Below are 15,772 nucleotides of genomic sequence, written 5' to 3'. Positions count from 1 at the left end.
GTGAGTTACAGTTACTAGTATTCACGCATTCAATAAATGCTTTATTTTAATGTTATACACATGTGTACACTCCAAAAAATAATTACATAGTAAACATCCACGTAACCACCGTTCATTAAAAAGACCACCCACGGAGTTCCCACTGTGGCTCAGCAATAAGGAACACGACTAGTATCCATGAGGATGCTGGTTTGATCCCTGGCCTTGCTCAGTGGGTTAAGGATCCAGCGTTGCCGTGAGCTATGGTGTAGGTTGCAGACGCAGCTTGGATCCTTCGTTGCTGTGGCATAGGCCAGCAGCTACAGTTCAGATTTGACCCCTAGCATGGGAACCTCCCTATGCTGCGGGTGCCGCCCTAAAAAGCAAAACAAAAACAAAAAACAATATCGACTATTTCAATTATGTATTAGTAAATTTAAAGTATCTCCCCATTTATTTAGTTCCCCTTTAATCACTTGATAATATTTGATCATTTTTTTCTCATGGAGATTTTCCACATGTTACATTAGGTCTATTCGTACATACTTCAAATTCCAGATACTGCTGGGAAATGATTATCATTTTTTTTATTTTAGTTTCTGACACTGGTACTGGAATATATATTGTAAAAAAAAAAATTTAAATCGGTGCCTTTTCTATCGCCAGGATCTGGACCACAAGTGTCGCATCTTCATTCCTGCTCACCCTCCCATGGGACCCTGTTATGGCCCCGCCCTGTGACCTTAATCCCTCCAAAGCTGGGGGAAGAGAGGGGGGCCGTGTGCAGATGGCTCTTCAACCTTGAAAGGAGGATGTCGGCATCTGAAGGCGGGAAAGGTGAGAGCAGCCTTCCACCCCTGCAGACCCTTGGAACCAGCCTGGGCTCTGCTCCATCCTCAGCCCCTCTGACCCACCCACTACCCAGAAGGACACCCCACCCCTGGAGAGCCTTTAGGGGAACAGAACTACATCACCCTGTTCCCATCCCAGCCAGCCCCAAAGACAGCCTTAGATCCCAACTGAAATCCAACTCCAATCCTGGCCCTGATCCCCTGTCCCAGTGCCCACCCCAATTTCAACACCAGTGCCAACCCCTAAGCTTAATCCTAACACAGACTTTACCTACTAGAGGACAACCCCTGGTAGACTCCAAACCCCCACATGGATTCAGACCTTACCATGAGCTCTAAAGTAACTGAAACTCAACCCCAACCCCTGGATATCAAAGTGGGTCTCTGACTTTCCGGAAAGACTGCAGACCCATTTTTAAGGACCAGAGAGAGAGAATACACACTTAATGGTAGTAGTTAGTAAGTCACGAAGGCTTAGAGTCAGAGGCTGCCTGGGTTGGACTCCCAATTCAGCTGCTTCATCAAATCACTTAACCTCTCTTTCTGCATCAATTTCCTACCAGCAAAATGGGAATAATTCCATGTCTCAGACATTCTTTAAATGCTGAGCTCATTTAATTCTCACAACAACCCTGTAGGCACTCTTTTTGTCATCTCATTATACAGATAAGGAAATTGAAGCTCAGAGAGGTTACATAATTTGCTCAAGGCCACACACAGCTACCAAGAAGAGCCAGGATTTAAACTCAGACAGCTTTGTTTCCTCCAAAGCTGGGCATCTTTTTTTTTTTTTTTTTTTTCGGTCTTTTTAGGGTCGTACCCACAGCATATGGAGGTTCCCAGGCTAGGGGTCAAATGGGAGCTGCAGCTGCCAGTCTACACCACACTTCACAGCAAAGCCAGATCCTTAACCCACTGAATGGATCGAACCTGTGTCCTCATGTTTACTAGTCAGATTCATTTCCGATGTGCCACAACAGGAACTCCCAAAGCTGGGTGTCTCAACCAGGCCAACCCACTGCCTCTCAGAGCCTGAAACAAGTCCATGGGAATTGGGAAGGGCTTTATCAGAAGACCCCAATGGACAACTCAGATCCCACTCAAACTCAATTTAAACCCTAATCTTTGATCCCAATTCTTCTTTTTGTTTGTTTTGTTTTTGTCTTTTTGCCTTTTCCAGGGCCACTCCCGCGGCACATGGAGGTTCCCAGGCTAGGGGTCTAATCAGAGCTGTAGCCACCGGCCTATGCCAGAGCCACAGCAACGCAGGATCTGAGCCGCGTCTGCGACCTACACCACAGCTCCCGGCAACGCCGGATCCTTAACCCACTGAGCGAGGCCAGGGATCGAACCCACAACCTCATGGTTCCTAGTCGGATTTGTTAACCACTGTGCAACGATGGGAACTCCTTGATCCCAATTCTAATCCCAACTCATTCAAATATCCAGTCCTAACCCTAAATCCTATCTCCGGCACAGTGCACTCCCACCTGTAATTAAACCCCACCCCAAATCTACCACTCAAATGTAACCCTAAATTTGCTTCCAGCTGTAAATTTAATCCTACCCCATGCCAGCTTAAGCTCTACCCCCCCACATCTAACACCAAACCCTACTTCAATTAGAAACAAAATCTTGCCCTCGCTCTCCTATAAATTCTAACTCTACACTCAATCCATTCCAATACCAACTCTTCTTCCCCAATCCTTAACTCAAGTACCCTCAGCTCTCCCTAATTTTACATTCTCCTCTCTCCTTCCCTCAGACAGAGGATCAGGATCAGGTTTGTCCCCCACTGCCCACCTCCGACTTGGTTTTTTCACACAGATACCACCCCAGAGCCCAGTCCAGCCAATGGGACAGGCCCTGGGCCCGAATGGGGGCTATGCCCTGGGCCCCCGGCAACAGGTGGTGAAATTGGTGGAGCATCCGGCCCGGGGACCCCTAAGCGAAGAACTCAGCACAGTAAGCACAAGACAGTGGCAGTAGCCAGTGCCCAGCGGTCACCCCGGGCACTCTTCTGCCTCACCCTGGCTAACCCCCTGAGGCGCTCCTGCATCAGCATCGTGGAATGGAAGCATCCTGGAAGGCTAGGGGCAGGGCTCATGGGTGAAGGTCGCCCAGGGTACCAAGAGGCAAGGATTGTGCCAGGGCTGAAATGGAAGAGGGCTGAGGTCACCGGGGATCAAGGGTCAAGAAATGGATCAAGAGGAAGTTGAGAACAGTGGTGGTCACGATGGGGGTCGGGGTGGGGGTGGACTAAATCTCAGCAAGAGTTGAGGATGGCTAAGCTTTCCAGGGGGGTCAGAGTCAAGGCCTTGGCCAGGACAAGGGCTGGGAATGTCAGGGTTGGGCACCTTAAGGTCAAGGGTCAGCATTGAGTGGGGAGGGCCCCAAGGGAATGTGGGGTTCTGAGGCCACTCTGCCTGGGTCCTTGACTGTGCCCACCTGAGACCCTTCGACATCCTCATCCTGCTGACCATCTTTGCCAACTGCGTGGCCCTGGGGGTCTATATCCCCTTCCCAGAGGACGACTCCAACACTGCCAACCACAACCTGGTGAGACATGTAGGGGGGCACGCGGGGGGCGGGGCGGGGGGGAGAGACCTCTTGCCCTCAGCTAGATACAGACCCACGAGAGAGGCCCCTCAAGCCTTCCAGGCAGGCTCTGCCCCTCTCTTAACCCAGAAGACCCTCTCCTGCCCAGCCCCGCTCCGCTACCGTCCCCTTCCCCTACCCACGTCAAACCTCGCTCCCTGGTAATTTCCCCATCTCCCGCCCCGCCCCCGGCTCCGCCCCCAGGAGCAGGTAGAGTACGTGTTCTTGGTGATTTTCACGGTGGAGACCGTGCTCAAGATCGTGGCCTACGGGCTGGTGCTCCACCCCAGCGCCTACATCCGCAACGGCTGGAACCTGCTCGACTTCATCATCGTCGTGGTGGGGTGCGCATCTGCGGGGGGCACCCCCACCCCAGGCCCGCGCGATTCGGGGCTCAGGGAAGCGCCTGCTTCAGACTGCCCCCCCTTGCCAGGCAGCCAGAATCAGGAATGGGAACATATTTTAAGCCAGTTGCCCTTCCAGTTACAGGAACTTGTACTTGTCCAAGAGGGGAAGGGGGTGGGGGGCGGGGGGGGTCCCAAGGCCTGACCGCCGCCTCTTTGTCCCTTGCTGCCCCATCAGGCTGTTCAGCGTGCTGCTGGAGCAGGGGTCCGGACGCCCGGGGGATGCCCCGCATACCGGAGGGAAGCCGGGGGGCTTCGATGTGAAGGCGTTGCGGGCGTTTCGGGTGCTGCGGCCACTGAGGCTGGTGTCTGGGGTCCCGAGTGAGTGGCACGCCGCCCCCTCCCCGTCCCGGGCTCGGAGGTGATGGACAGGATCCGGAGCGTAGCTGGGCTGGTCCCTCCCCTACTTTGCTCACTCCTCACTCCCCACAGGCCTGCACATAGTGCTCAATTCTATCATGAAGGCGCTGGTGCCCCTGCTGCACATCGCACTTCTCGTGCTCTTCGTCATTATCATTTATGCCATCATTGGACTCGAGCTGTTCCTCGGACGCATGCATAAGACGTGCTACTTCCTGGGATCTGGTCAGCAAGCCCACCCGTTCTGGGACAGGCCACGCCCCCTCCACTGACACCTAAGCCCCACCCTCTTCTCCCGGAAACACTCTCCAATGCACAAGACTCCGCCCCCAGGGTCAGGCTCTTCCCCCGACAAACAAGCCCCTCCCCCCTCTTCAAGACTCCGCCCTCCAATCCCAGACCACAACCCCCTCCCCTAACGAATAGCTCCGCCCTATCTCAAGATTCCATCCCCTGGTCAAGGCCCTGTCCCACACCTAAGGCGCCATCTTTCAGGACTGGTCCCATATAGTCAGGCCTTTTTCATCCAGACCCCAACCCAAGCCTTGCCTCCAACGCTTTTTTTTTTTTTTTTTTTGTCTTTTTGCCTTTTCAGGGCCACTCCCGTGGCACATGGAGGTTCCCAGGCCAGGGGTCGAATTGGAGCTATAGCCACTGGCCTACACCAGAGCCACAGCAACGTGGGATCCGAGCCGAGTCTGCGACCTACACCACAGCTCACGGCAATGCCAGATCCCTAACCCACTGAGCAAGGCCAGGGATCGAACCTGCAACCTCATGATTCCTAGTCGGATTCGTTAACCACTGAGCCACGACGGGAACTCCATACCCCCAACCCTTTTTTTTTAAGAGACCCTCTCAAATTCACAAAGCTCCTCTCCCAGGCTCACGCTTCATGGTTATTCCCAAGATTCTGCCCTGAGATTTACAATCCCACACCCCAGATCCCTGTGGTTGAGACTCACAGCTTCCCAGGTGGTTCAGAATCTTGACCCAGCAGAGTCAAGGGCTAAGGGTTGTCTTTGATTTAGAAGAATCAAGAACCCTGAGCCCAGCTTCCCAGGTGGGTGGGCCTCCAAGGCGGCAACGACCATGGGTGGGCGTGCTTGGCGTTCCACAGTTCTAGTCTTCCTACAGACGTAGAGGCGGAGGAGGACCCCTCGCCCTGTGCATCGTCGGGATCAGGGCGAGCCTGCACGCTGAACCAGACCGAGTGCCGTGGACGCTGGGCAGGGCCCAACGGAGGCATCACCAACTTCGACAACTTCTTCTTCGCCATGCTGACGGTCTTCCAGTGCATCACCATGGAAGGCTGGACCGACGTGCTCTACTGGGTGAGGTGGACAGCGGGCATGCAGTCCTTTCCTCCTGCACCTGCCTTTCCTCCGCTCGCTCAGGAAGGAGTATCTGCAGTACCCTGAAGGATACATGCCCCCCACCTCTCTCTCCCTAGATGCAGGATGCCATGGGGTATGAGCTGCCCTGGGTATATTTCGTGAGTCTCGTCATCTTTGGATCCTTTTTCGTCCTCAACCTTGTGCTTGGCGTCCTGAGTGGGTGAGGAACCTGGACACCTACCCTGCCTTCCTGCCCCTCGGCCCCTATATTTTGTTCCTGGCAAACTGCTAGGCATCCTTCAAAACCCGTCTAAAATACCCCTTCATTCATCCAATCAACACTGAGCATCTGCTATGTATGAGGCACGGGGTGTTTTGTTTTGTTTTGAGGGATGCACCCTAGGCACATGGAGGTTTCCAGGCTATGGGTCCAGTCGGAGGTGTAGCCGCCGGCCTACACCACAGCCACAGCAAGGTGGGATCCAAGCCACATCCACGACAGCTCATGGCAACACTGGATCCTTAAGCCACTGAGTGAGGCCAGGGATTGAACCTGCATCCTCATGGATGCTAGTGAGATTTGTTTCCGCTGAGCCACAACGGGGATTCCGTGAGACACTGTTTTAGAAGTGGAGCGCGAGACACAAATTTCTGCTTTTGTGGAGTTCCTGCTGTGGTGCAGTGGGTTAAGAATCTGACTGCAGCAGCTTAGGCTGCTGCAGAGGTACGGGTTTTATTCCCTAGCCCAGCACAATGGGTTAAAGGATCTAGCATTGCCACAGCTGTTGCTGGGGCTTGGATTCAATCCCTAGCCTGGGAACTTCTATTGGCAAAGAAAAAAAAAGAAGAGGAAACTCTGCCTTCCTGGATGTTACATTCCGGTGGGGAGAGAAAGACAATAGCAAGATATACAATAAATGTGTGTGTGTGTGTGTGTGTGTGTGTGTGTGTGTGTGTACCTACAAGTATGGTACACACACATACCTGTAGTACCTTACATGGAATGTGTGCTATGGAAAGAAAGAAAGAGGGGAAGTTCCCATTGTGGCTCACTGGTTAACAAACCCAGCTAGCATCCACGAGGATGAGGGTTCGATCCCTGCCCTGGCTCTTTGGCTTAAGCATCCAGCTTTGTGTGATCTGTGGTGTAGGTCGCAGGTGCGACTTGGATCTGGCGTTGCTGTGGCTGTGGTGTAGGCCAGAGGCTACAGCTCCAATTGGACCGGCTAGCCTGGGAACTTCCATATGCCTCAGGAGCGGCCCTAAAAAGACAAAAGAACAAACAAAACAAAACAAAACAAAACAAAAGAATAATGTTCCAAGCAAAGGGAGCAGCAGCCATGGAGAAGGCTCCAGAGCTAGAACGTGCTTAGCATATTCAAAGAACAGCAAGGGGGTGAGTGTGGCTGGGATGGTGAAGGCAAGGGGCCAGGATGCTTCCCCCACCTAACCCTCTATCCTTCCTCAGGGAGTTCTCCAAGGAGCGAGAGAAGGCAAAAGCACGAGGGGACTTCCAGAAGCTTCGGGAGAAGCAGCAGCTGGAGGAGGACCTGCGGGGCTACCTGGACTGGATCACACAGGCGGAGGAGCTGGATGTGGACGATCCCTCAGCTGATGGCAACTTTGGTTCTGTGGCTGAAGAGGGCCGGGCCGGCCACCGTAGGCAATCCCAACCTGGCCCATTCCCTGCTCCATGCAAGCCTCAGATGTGGGCTGCCCTCCTGAGATCCAGCCCCATCCTGCAGCAAGCTCTAGGCCCAGCCTCCAGTTATGGCCTGGGACACACAACCCAGACCAGGATACCCTTCCCAGACTGTACCCGGAAAAACTCTAAATAACAACCCCCGCCCCGGAGTTCCCATGGTGGCTCAGCAGTAATGAACCTGAATAGTACCATGAGGACACAGGTTCGGTCCCTGGCCTCGCTCAGTGGGTTCAGGCTCCAGCATTGCTGTGAGCTGTGGTGTAGGTCGCCGATGCGGCTCGGATCCCGCATTGCTGTGGCTGTGGTGTAGGCCGGCAGCTACAGCTCCGATTGGAGCCCTCGCCTGGGAACTTCCATTTACTGCAGGCGCAGCCCTAAAAAGCAAGACCAAAAGAAAAACCCAAATAACCCCTCCCCCCCCGACACACACCCCCCGCCCCCCCCCCACACACACGCAGGGCTCTAACTTTACCCCAAGCTGTGCTCCACAACCACCCTCCCTGTCCCCACAGGGCCCCAACTGGCAGAGCTGATCAGTAGGAGACGAGGACGGCTGCGTTGGTTCAGTCACTCCACCCGCTCCACACACTCCACCAGCAGCCACGGTGGGGGTCCAGCCCAGTTGAGGAGGGGGTGGGATGCAGAGGAGAACACCAAAGGCAGAAGCCTGGGGTCTTCATGCGCTGACCTCTCTTCCCGCCCTGCCCACAGCCAGCCTCCCAGCCAGTGACACTGGTTCGATGGCAGAGACCCCAGGGGATGAAGAAGAGGAAGAGGGGCCTCTGGCCAGCTGTACACGCTGCCTGTGAGGGGCCCCCAGCCCTTGACTCCTGACCCAGCCCAGAAGCCAGTCCAGACCCTGATCCCAGTCCTTCCTTTAGCCTCAAACCTTGACCTCAGCCCTGACCTCCAACCCCAGCCGCTGAGTGCCCCTCAGCCCCACCTCCCATGCCCCTCTTTTCCAGGAACAAGATCATGAAAACCAGGGTCTGGTGAGTTGGGGAATGTGTGTGATTCCTGGAGCCCATGACGTCATGAGCCCCCCACCTCCAACCCCCACCCCCATGACCACCGAGCTCCCCCACCTGAGCCCCGCCCCCGACCCAGGGCAGGCTTAGATAGGGGATCTCAGCCAGGGGGCTCCTCATCCCCGCAGTCGCCGCCTCCGCAGAGCCAACCGGGGCCTTCGGGCAAGCTGCCGGCGAGCTGTCAAGTCCACGGCCTGCTACTGGGCCGTGCTGCTGCTGGTCTTCCTCAACACGCTGACTATCGCCTCGGAGCACCACGGGCAGCCTGTATGGCTCACCCAGATCCAGGGTGCGTGCGCCCCCCCAGGCCCTAATTCTTTCCACTGCAGATGCTCCAATCCAGGATCTCTCAGGTGCCCCCCCCGCCCCGCCCCCCAGACCCCGCCCTCCCACCCGGGTAAATGCAGAAACCTGAGCCGGTCCCATCCTACCTTGTAGCTTACACTTAACACAGCTCTTGCCCCGTGTGCCTCAAGCTGTGTTCCGCCCTTTACATGTACTCACGTTCCCATCACTGCAGCTTTATGTGAATGAAGTCCAAAGGCTTAATTAGTGCCTGAGCACCAAGATGCTGAAGAGTTAAGTACCTAATCCCAGGGCTCAGTGAGTGGCAAACCCAAGCAGTCTGGCTCCAGAGTCCAGGCTCTTTTGTTTCTGTGTGTGTGTTTCTTTTTTCTTTTTTTAAGGGCCACACCCACGGGCATATGGAAGTTCCCAGGCGAGGGGTCCAATCGGAGCTACAGCTGCCAGCCTATACCACAGCCACAGCCACGCAAGATCTGAGCCTCATCTGAGACCTACACGGCAGCATCAGATCCTTGACCCACTAAGGGAGGCCAGGGATTGAACCCACATCCTCATGGATCCTAGTTGGGTTTGTTGCCGCTGAGCCACAACAGGAACTCCCCAGAGTCCAGGCTCTTAGCACCACACTGTCTGGACAAGTTAAAACCCTCTGTGCCTCAATTTCCCCATCTACAAAATGGGAGTAATAATGTTATGCACGTCACGGGGTGGTTGGGAGGATTAAATGAGTTAAGGTCAAAAATGCTTACAGCATTGCCCAGCCCACATAAAGCTAATACTTTATACATGTTACTGTTATTCATTTTAATCTTGACCCCCAGCCTGAATACTGAACACACTTCTAACCCTACCCTCAAACCAGCCCCGTTCCCAACTAAACCATGGGCTCTAACCCTCCCCTTGGAGTTTTTCTATATTCATAGAGGCTGGCCGAGGTCCGTCCTAGCTCTGCCTCTTGCCCCAGCTCGAAGCCTCTCAAAACCTCTCCCACTCGGACTTATCAACTCACCCGATCCCAGAGTTTCTGTCGTGGCTCAGCGGTAACAAATCCTAACGAATCTGACTAGTATCCATGAGATTGCGGGTTCGATCCCTGGCCTTGCTCCATGGGTTAAGGATCCGGCATTGCTGTGAGCTGTGGTGTAGGTTGCAGATGCGGCTCAGATCTGGCGTTGCTGTGGCTGTGGTGTAGGCCGGTGGCTGCATCTCCAATTCAACCCCTAGCCTGGGAATTTCCATATGCCGCAGGTGCGGCCCTAAAAAGCTCAAACAAACAAACCCTCACCTGATCCCTAATCCTAAACACATCACCAGCCTGTGCCTGACCCAATACTAGCTACTCCAGATCATCCCATGGCCCCAAGCTCCCTCGTGTCACCACAGAAACTGGCTAGCCCAGTCACCCCCTGCCCCTCTCTCTGCAGAGTATGCCAACAAAGTGTTGCTCTGTCTATTCACTGTGGAGATGCTTCTCAAGCTCTATGGTCTGGGGCCCTCTGTCTATGTCTCCTCCTTCTTCAACCGCTTTGACTGCTTCGTGGTCTGTGGGGGCATCCTGGAGACCACCCTGGTGGAGGTGGGCGCCATGCAGCCCCTGGGCATCTCAGTGCTCCGATGTGTGCGTCTCCTCAGGATCTTCAAGGTCACCAGGTGTGTGTGTGTGTGTGTGTGTGTGTGTGTGTGTGTGTGATGGGGGAGAGGACTGGAGCCCCAAACACAGTCCCAGCAGCACCGCCCAAGCTCCAATGACGACTGTATCTGTATCACCATTCATTAATCAAATATCCATCGAGTGCCTACTGCATACAAGGCGCCCTTCTAAGCCCTAGGGTAACACCAGGAATCGAAGCAGACACACGTTCCTGCCTTTGTGCAAGTTAAAGTCCATTGGGGAGGGTGTCTACTCCACTTCCATCCCCTCCCTCCACCTCGGGTTCAGCCAGAACATTACTCCCAGTCCCATCTCCAAACTCAGCTCCACACTCATCTCCACCCCAAACCCCATCCCCCACCCCACCCGTAACCCCATCTCTAACGGCAAGCGCTTCTCATCCACAAGCCCAATTACACCCCTGACACCCACGGCCAAGCCCAGGCCTACCTCCAACCTCATTCCTAACTCCCAGCCCCAGCCCCATCACTAACCACAACGCGCACATCCCAAACCCATCACCATCAGCCTATCTCCAACGGCAAACTCGTCCCCAGTCCCTGTCTAGATCTCATCCCAATCCATCCTCTCCTCTATCTCCACCTTCAATCACAACTTTATCCCCGACTCAGTCATCTACACCTCCAAATATTCCCCGACCCTAGCCCCAGCTCCAATCCCTAACTCCAACCCCAGACCCAGGTCCCATCTGAAATCCAATTTTGGTTTCACCCATTTCCATACACCCTCCATACTAACCTCATCTCCCATGCACCTCTAACGCCAACCATAGTCCCAAACACAACCTCCCCCTTACTTCTTATTCTCACCTCGCCCCAGTGCTAACGTCCAAGTTCATCCCAACCCAACTCGCCCCAGTGCATCCCAAGCTGGAGTCCCGTCCTGGCTCCTGACTCACCATTGGACATGTCGACCCCTACCCTTCCATCTCTGCTGCAGGCACTGGGCATCTCTGAGCAATTTAGTGGCGTCCCTGCTCAATTCAATGAAATCCATTGCATCCTTGCTACTTCTCCTCTTCCTCTTTATCATCATCTTCTCCCTGCTTGGCATGCAGCTGTTTGGGGGCAAGTTCAACTTCGACCAGACCCACACCAAGAGAAGTACCTTTGACACCTTCCCCCAAGCCCTCCTCACTGTCTTTCAGGTGGGACCTGGCGATCATGGGACGGGTGGGGGTGGGGGTGCCCACGATTGCAGGGAGCTTCACGGTGACCTCCCACCCCCAGATCCTGACGGGTGAGGACTGGAATGTGGTCATGTATGATGGTATCATGGCCTATGGTGGCCCCTTCTTCCCTGGGATGCTGGTGTGTGTGTATTTCATCATCCTCTTCATCTGCGGCAACTGTATCCTTAGAGCCTTGGGAGGCTGGATCGTGGCAGGATTGAGGGAGGAGAAGGAGGACCAGGGAACTCCACAGGTAGGCTGTTTCTCCATCCTTTGTAGCCTGAGCTCACCACAGACATCCTGTTGAATGTGTTTCTTGCCATCGCTGTGGACAACCTTGCCAGCGGAGATGCAGGCACTGACAAGGACAAGGGCAGGTGAGATCTGGCTCTGCCTCCAGGACTCTCCCTGGGATCCCTGTCTGAGACCCCCCACACACACATCCCACATCCCCAGAGATGCCTTGGTCACCCTGGCAACCCACATCTGCAGATCCAACTCGCCCGTCCTCATTCATGTGACATGCATTTATTTATTTGTTTATTTGTCTTTTTGCCTTTTCTAGGGCCGCTCTTGTGGCATATGCAGGTTCCCAGGCTAGGGGTCAAATCAGAGCTGTAGCCACCAGCCTAAACCAGAGCCATAGCAACACGGGATCGGAGCCACATCTGCGACCTACACCACAGCTCACGGCAACACCAGATCCTTCACCCACTGAGCAAGGCCAGGGACCAAACCCACAACCTCATGGTTCCTAGTCGGATTCGTTAACCACTGCGCCACGACGGGAACTCTGTGACATGCATTTATTGAGCACCTATTTTTTACCAGGCCCTGCTCTAGATGCTGAGGAGACAGCAGGGGTCAAGGTAGAGAGAGTCCTTGACTTCGGGGAGCTGACATTCTAGTTGACGAAGGCAAGCAAAACACAAACAAATGAATACATAATAACATAATTTAATTAAATATGTTAATAATATGTAATGAAGGAAAAGAAAGCAGGATCAGAGACTAGAGAGAAATAAAGATTGCTGTTTTGGTTAGGTGATCAAGGAAGGCCTCTAAGAGGAGGTAACAGTTGAATAGAGAGACTTGATTGAAGTGGGAAAATGAGCCATGCAAATATCTGGAGAAAGGGTGTTCAAGGCAAGAAGACAGCAAGTGCAAAGGTCCTGAGGTGATAATACTCTTGGCACATTAAAAAAAAAAAAAACCTCCATGGGAGTTCCCATCATGGCTCAGTGGTAATGAACCTGACTAATATCCATGAGGATGCGGGTTCAATCCCTGGCCTCGCTCAGTGGGTTAAGGATCCAACGTGGCTGTGAGCTTTGGTGTAGGTTGCAGATGCGGCTCAGATCTAGCATGGCTGTGGCTGTGGTGGAGGCCTGTGGCTACAGCTCCAATTTGACCCCTAGCCTGGGAATCTCCATATGCCGCAGGTGCGGCCCTTAAAAGCAAAAAAAAAAAAAAAAAAAAAAAAAAAAAAACCACCAGCCAGATAACACAGATGCCATGGAGTGGCATGAGCAAGGAGAGTGGTAGGAGGTTAATATCAAATGGGGGAAATAGGGAAGCCAGGTCAAGGGCATCCTGGGCCATGGTGAGGACTTTGGGTTTTGCTCTGAGTGAGGGGGAGCCATGGGAGGGGTGTGAGCAGAGGAGGAATGTGCCAGACTTTGGATTTGTTTGTTTGTTTTGTCTCTTCAGGACCACACCCCCAGCATATGGAGGTTCCCAGGCTAGGGGCCCAAACAGAGCTGTAGCCGCTGGCCTATGCCAGAGCCAGAGCAATGTGGGGTCTGAGCTGCGTCTGCAGCCTACACCACAGCTCGGGGCAATGCCAGATCCTTAACCCACTGAGAGAGGCCAGGGTTCAAATCTGCATCCTCATGGATGCTAGTCGGGATCATTAACTTAAAGTTGAGCCACAAAGGGAACTCCCAGACTTAGGATTTAACAGGATTCCTCCTGCTGCTGCTGTAAGACTAGACTATGGGGATAAGGGAGGAAGCAAAGACGTCCTATGGGATCTAAGGAAGGTCTGTTCTGGAGTTCCCGTCGTGGCTCAGTGGTTAACGAACCCAACTAGGAACCATGGGGTTGCGGGTTCCATCCCTGGCCTTGCTCAGTGGGTGAAGGATCCGGCGTTGCCGTGAGCTGTGGTGTAGGTGGCAGACTCAGCTCAGATCCCACGTTGCTGTGGCTCTGGTGTAGGCCAGTGGTTACAGCTCCAATGAGACCCCTGGCCTGGGAACCTCCATGCGCGGGAGTGGACCTAGACAAGGCAAAAAGAGACCAAAAATAAAGTTTTAAAAATAAAATAAGGAGTTCCCGTCGTGGCGCAGTGGTTAACGAATCCGACTAGGAACCATGAGGTTGCGGGTTCGATCCCTGCCCTTGCTCAGTGGGTTAACGATCCGGCGTTGCCGTGAGCTGTGGTGTAGGTTGCAGACACGGCTCGGATCCCGCGTTGCTGTGGCTCTGGCGTAGGCCGGTGGCGACAGCTCCGATTCGACCCCTAGCCTGGGAACCTCCATATGCCGCGGGAGCGGCCCAAGAAATAGCAACAATAACAACAACAACAACAAAAAGACAAAAGACAAAAAAAAATAAAAATAAAAATAAAATAAAATAAGAAAGGTCTGTTCTGACTGCAGTGACACCACCCCCCCCCGCAATGCTCAGCCTCACCTATCTGCTTTGATGCTGAACAGTCACTACCCACCCCCCAATCTCCCCGCACAGGGAGAAGAGCACAGAGGAAACTCCAAAGGAGAATGGAGCATTGGTGAGTTAGGAGCCTGGGCGCCGTCTCCACCTCCCAATCCCTGTCGATGTGTGTGTGTCTTTTTTTTTTTTTTTTTTTTTGCCATTCTCTTGGGCCGCTCCTGCGGCATATGGAGGTTCCAAGGCCAGGGGTCTCATTGGAGCTGTAGCCACTGGCCTACACCAGAGCCACAGCAACGTGGGATCCGAGCCACATCTGCCACCTACACCACAGCTCACGGCAACGCCGGATCCTTCACCCACAGAGCAAGGCCAGGGATGGAACCCACAACCTCATGGTTCCTAGTCGGATTCGTTAACCACTGAGCCACAACAGGAACTCCATTGATGTGTGTGTGTCTTTAACCCCCATCCTCGAACTATTCATTCCTTCTTCATTGCGACCCTTCCATGCCTCTCCCATGTCCATCCCCTGGCGTCTCCTGAATGACTTCATTGACTGCCCTCTTCCTGTCCCCAGGTGCCTGGTGGGGAGAATGAGGAAGAGGAAGGTGCAAAGAATGAGGGAGCAGGCAAGTGGGCAGGGCCAGACAGAGGAAGTGTGGGACCTTGGGGACATCACCTAGGCAGAGCTCTTGACCCCTGAGACCCTCCAGTCTGGGGAGCAGCCTTCTCGGAGATCATCTTGAAAATAATGGGCTTGGTGTGTGGCCAGCAACATTTGTGACACTGAAATTAAAGAAGAGAAACAGATGTTGTGTTTTACTGCAGAGCTTCTCAGAGCCTTTAATTATAAAACAGTGTGTCAGGAATTCCAGTCATGGAGCAGCAGAAATGAATTCGACTAGGAACTATGAGGTTGCAGGTTTGATCCCTGGCCTCGCTCAGGGGGTTAAGGATCCAGCATTGCCATGAGCTGTGGTGTAGGTGGCAGATGCGGCTTGGATCTGGCGTTGCTGTGGCTGTGGTGTAGGCTGGTAGCTGTAGCTCCGAGTCGACCCCTGGCCTGGGAACCTCCATGTGCCGCAGGAATGGCCCTAAAAAGCAAAAAAATAAAAATAAAATAAATAAATAAAATAAATAAAATAGTGCATCAGAGTTCCCACTGTGGCCCAGGGAGCTAAGGATCCAGCATTGCTGCAGCTGTGGCCTAGGTCGCAGCTGCAGCTTGGATTTGATCCCTGGCCAGGGAACGTCCATATGCTGTGGGTGTGGCCAAAAAAAGAAAAAATAATAGATAAAATAATAAAATAGTGTATCTATGACTGTGAGGACGGCGGTGGTCATGCAACACACATTGATTGAGTCCCTACTGTGGCCCAGGCCCTGTTCTAGTGCTGAGGACACAACAGTGAGCAAAAGAGACTAAACTCTTCTCTGAGGAGCTGACATTCTAGAGGGAGATGAGAATTTACCATTTGACAAGCCCTGTTCTAGGGGCTTTATATGCATTTTCTTTTTTTTTTCCCCTTTGGTTTTTTTGCCATTATCTTGGGCTGCTCCCGTGGCCGATGTAGATTCCCAGGCTAGGGGTCTAATCGGAGCTGTTGCCGCCGTCCTATGCCACAGCCACAGCAACACGGGATCGGAGCCGCGTCTGTGACCTACACCACAGTTCCCGGCAACGCCGG

The 15,772-nt window shown here is 53.5% G+C and overlaps 1 protein-coding gene across 1 annotated transcript in view; it reads left to right on the top strand.

Moving 5' to 3' along the window:
- Nucleotides 1-791: 791 nt before the first annotated feature.
- CACNA1F (calcium voltage-gated channel subunit alpha1 F) overlaps nt 792-15,772 on the top strand; it is a 35,128-nt gene continuing 20,147 nt past the window's right edge. Inside the window, exons 1-19 of the mRNA XM_085006968.1 lie at nt 792-816; nt 2,658-2,907; nt 3,284-3,389; nt 3,633-3,772; nt 4,011-4,153; nt 4,265-4,417; nt 5,330-5,526; nt 5,646-5,749; nt 6,998-7,155; nt 7,747-7,839; nt 7,946-8,039; nt 8,200-8,226; nt 8,391-8,551; nt 9,993-10,218; nt 11,180-11,387; nt 11,470-11,590; nt 11,707-11,788; nt 14,160-14,202; nt 14,662-14,713. Coding sequence (XP_084863094.1) covers nt 792-816; nt 2,658-2,907; nt 3,284-3,389; nt 3,633-3,772; nt 4,011-4,153; nt 4,265-4,417; nt 5,330-5,526; nt 5,646-5,749; nt 6,998-7,155; nt 7,747-7,839; nt 7,946-8,039; nt 8,200-8,226; nt 8,391-8,551; nt 9,993-10,218; nt 11,180-11,387; nt 11,470-11,590; nt 11,707-11,788; nt 14,160-14,202; nt 14,662-14,713 — 2,383 coding nt within the window. The remainder of the gene's footprint in view (nt 817-2,657; nt 2,908-3,283; nt 3,390-3,632; nt 3,773-4,010; nt 4,154-4,264; nt 4,418-5,329; nt 5,527-5,645; nt 5,750-6,997; nt 7,156-7,746; nt 7,840-7,945; nt 8,040-8,199; nt 8,227-8,390; nt 8,552-9,992; nt 10,219-11,179; nt 11,388-11,469; nt 11,591-11,706; nt 11,789-14,159; nt 14,203-14,661; nt 14,714-15,772) is intronic.

The sequence above is a fragment of the Sus scrofa genome, chromosome X, assembly GCF_054392235.1.
Source record: "Sus scrofa isolate SSC_HxYL_T2T_F1_AM1 chromosome X, Sscrofa_HxYL_maternal_Yorkshire_Landrace_v2.0, whole genome shotgun sequence".
Lineage (NCBI taxonomy): Eukaryota > Metazoa > Chordata > Mammalia > Artiodactyla > Suidae > Sus > Sus scrofa.
Note: the sequence above shows the minus strand (reverse complement) of the source record. Positions and strands in the feature narration are given on the sequence as shown.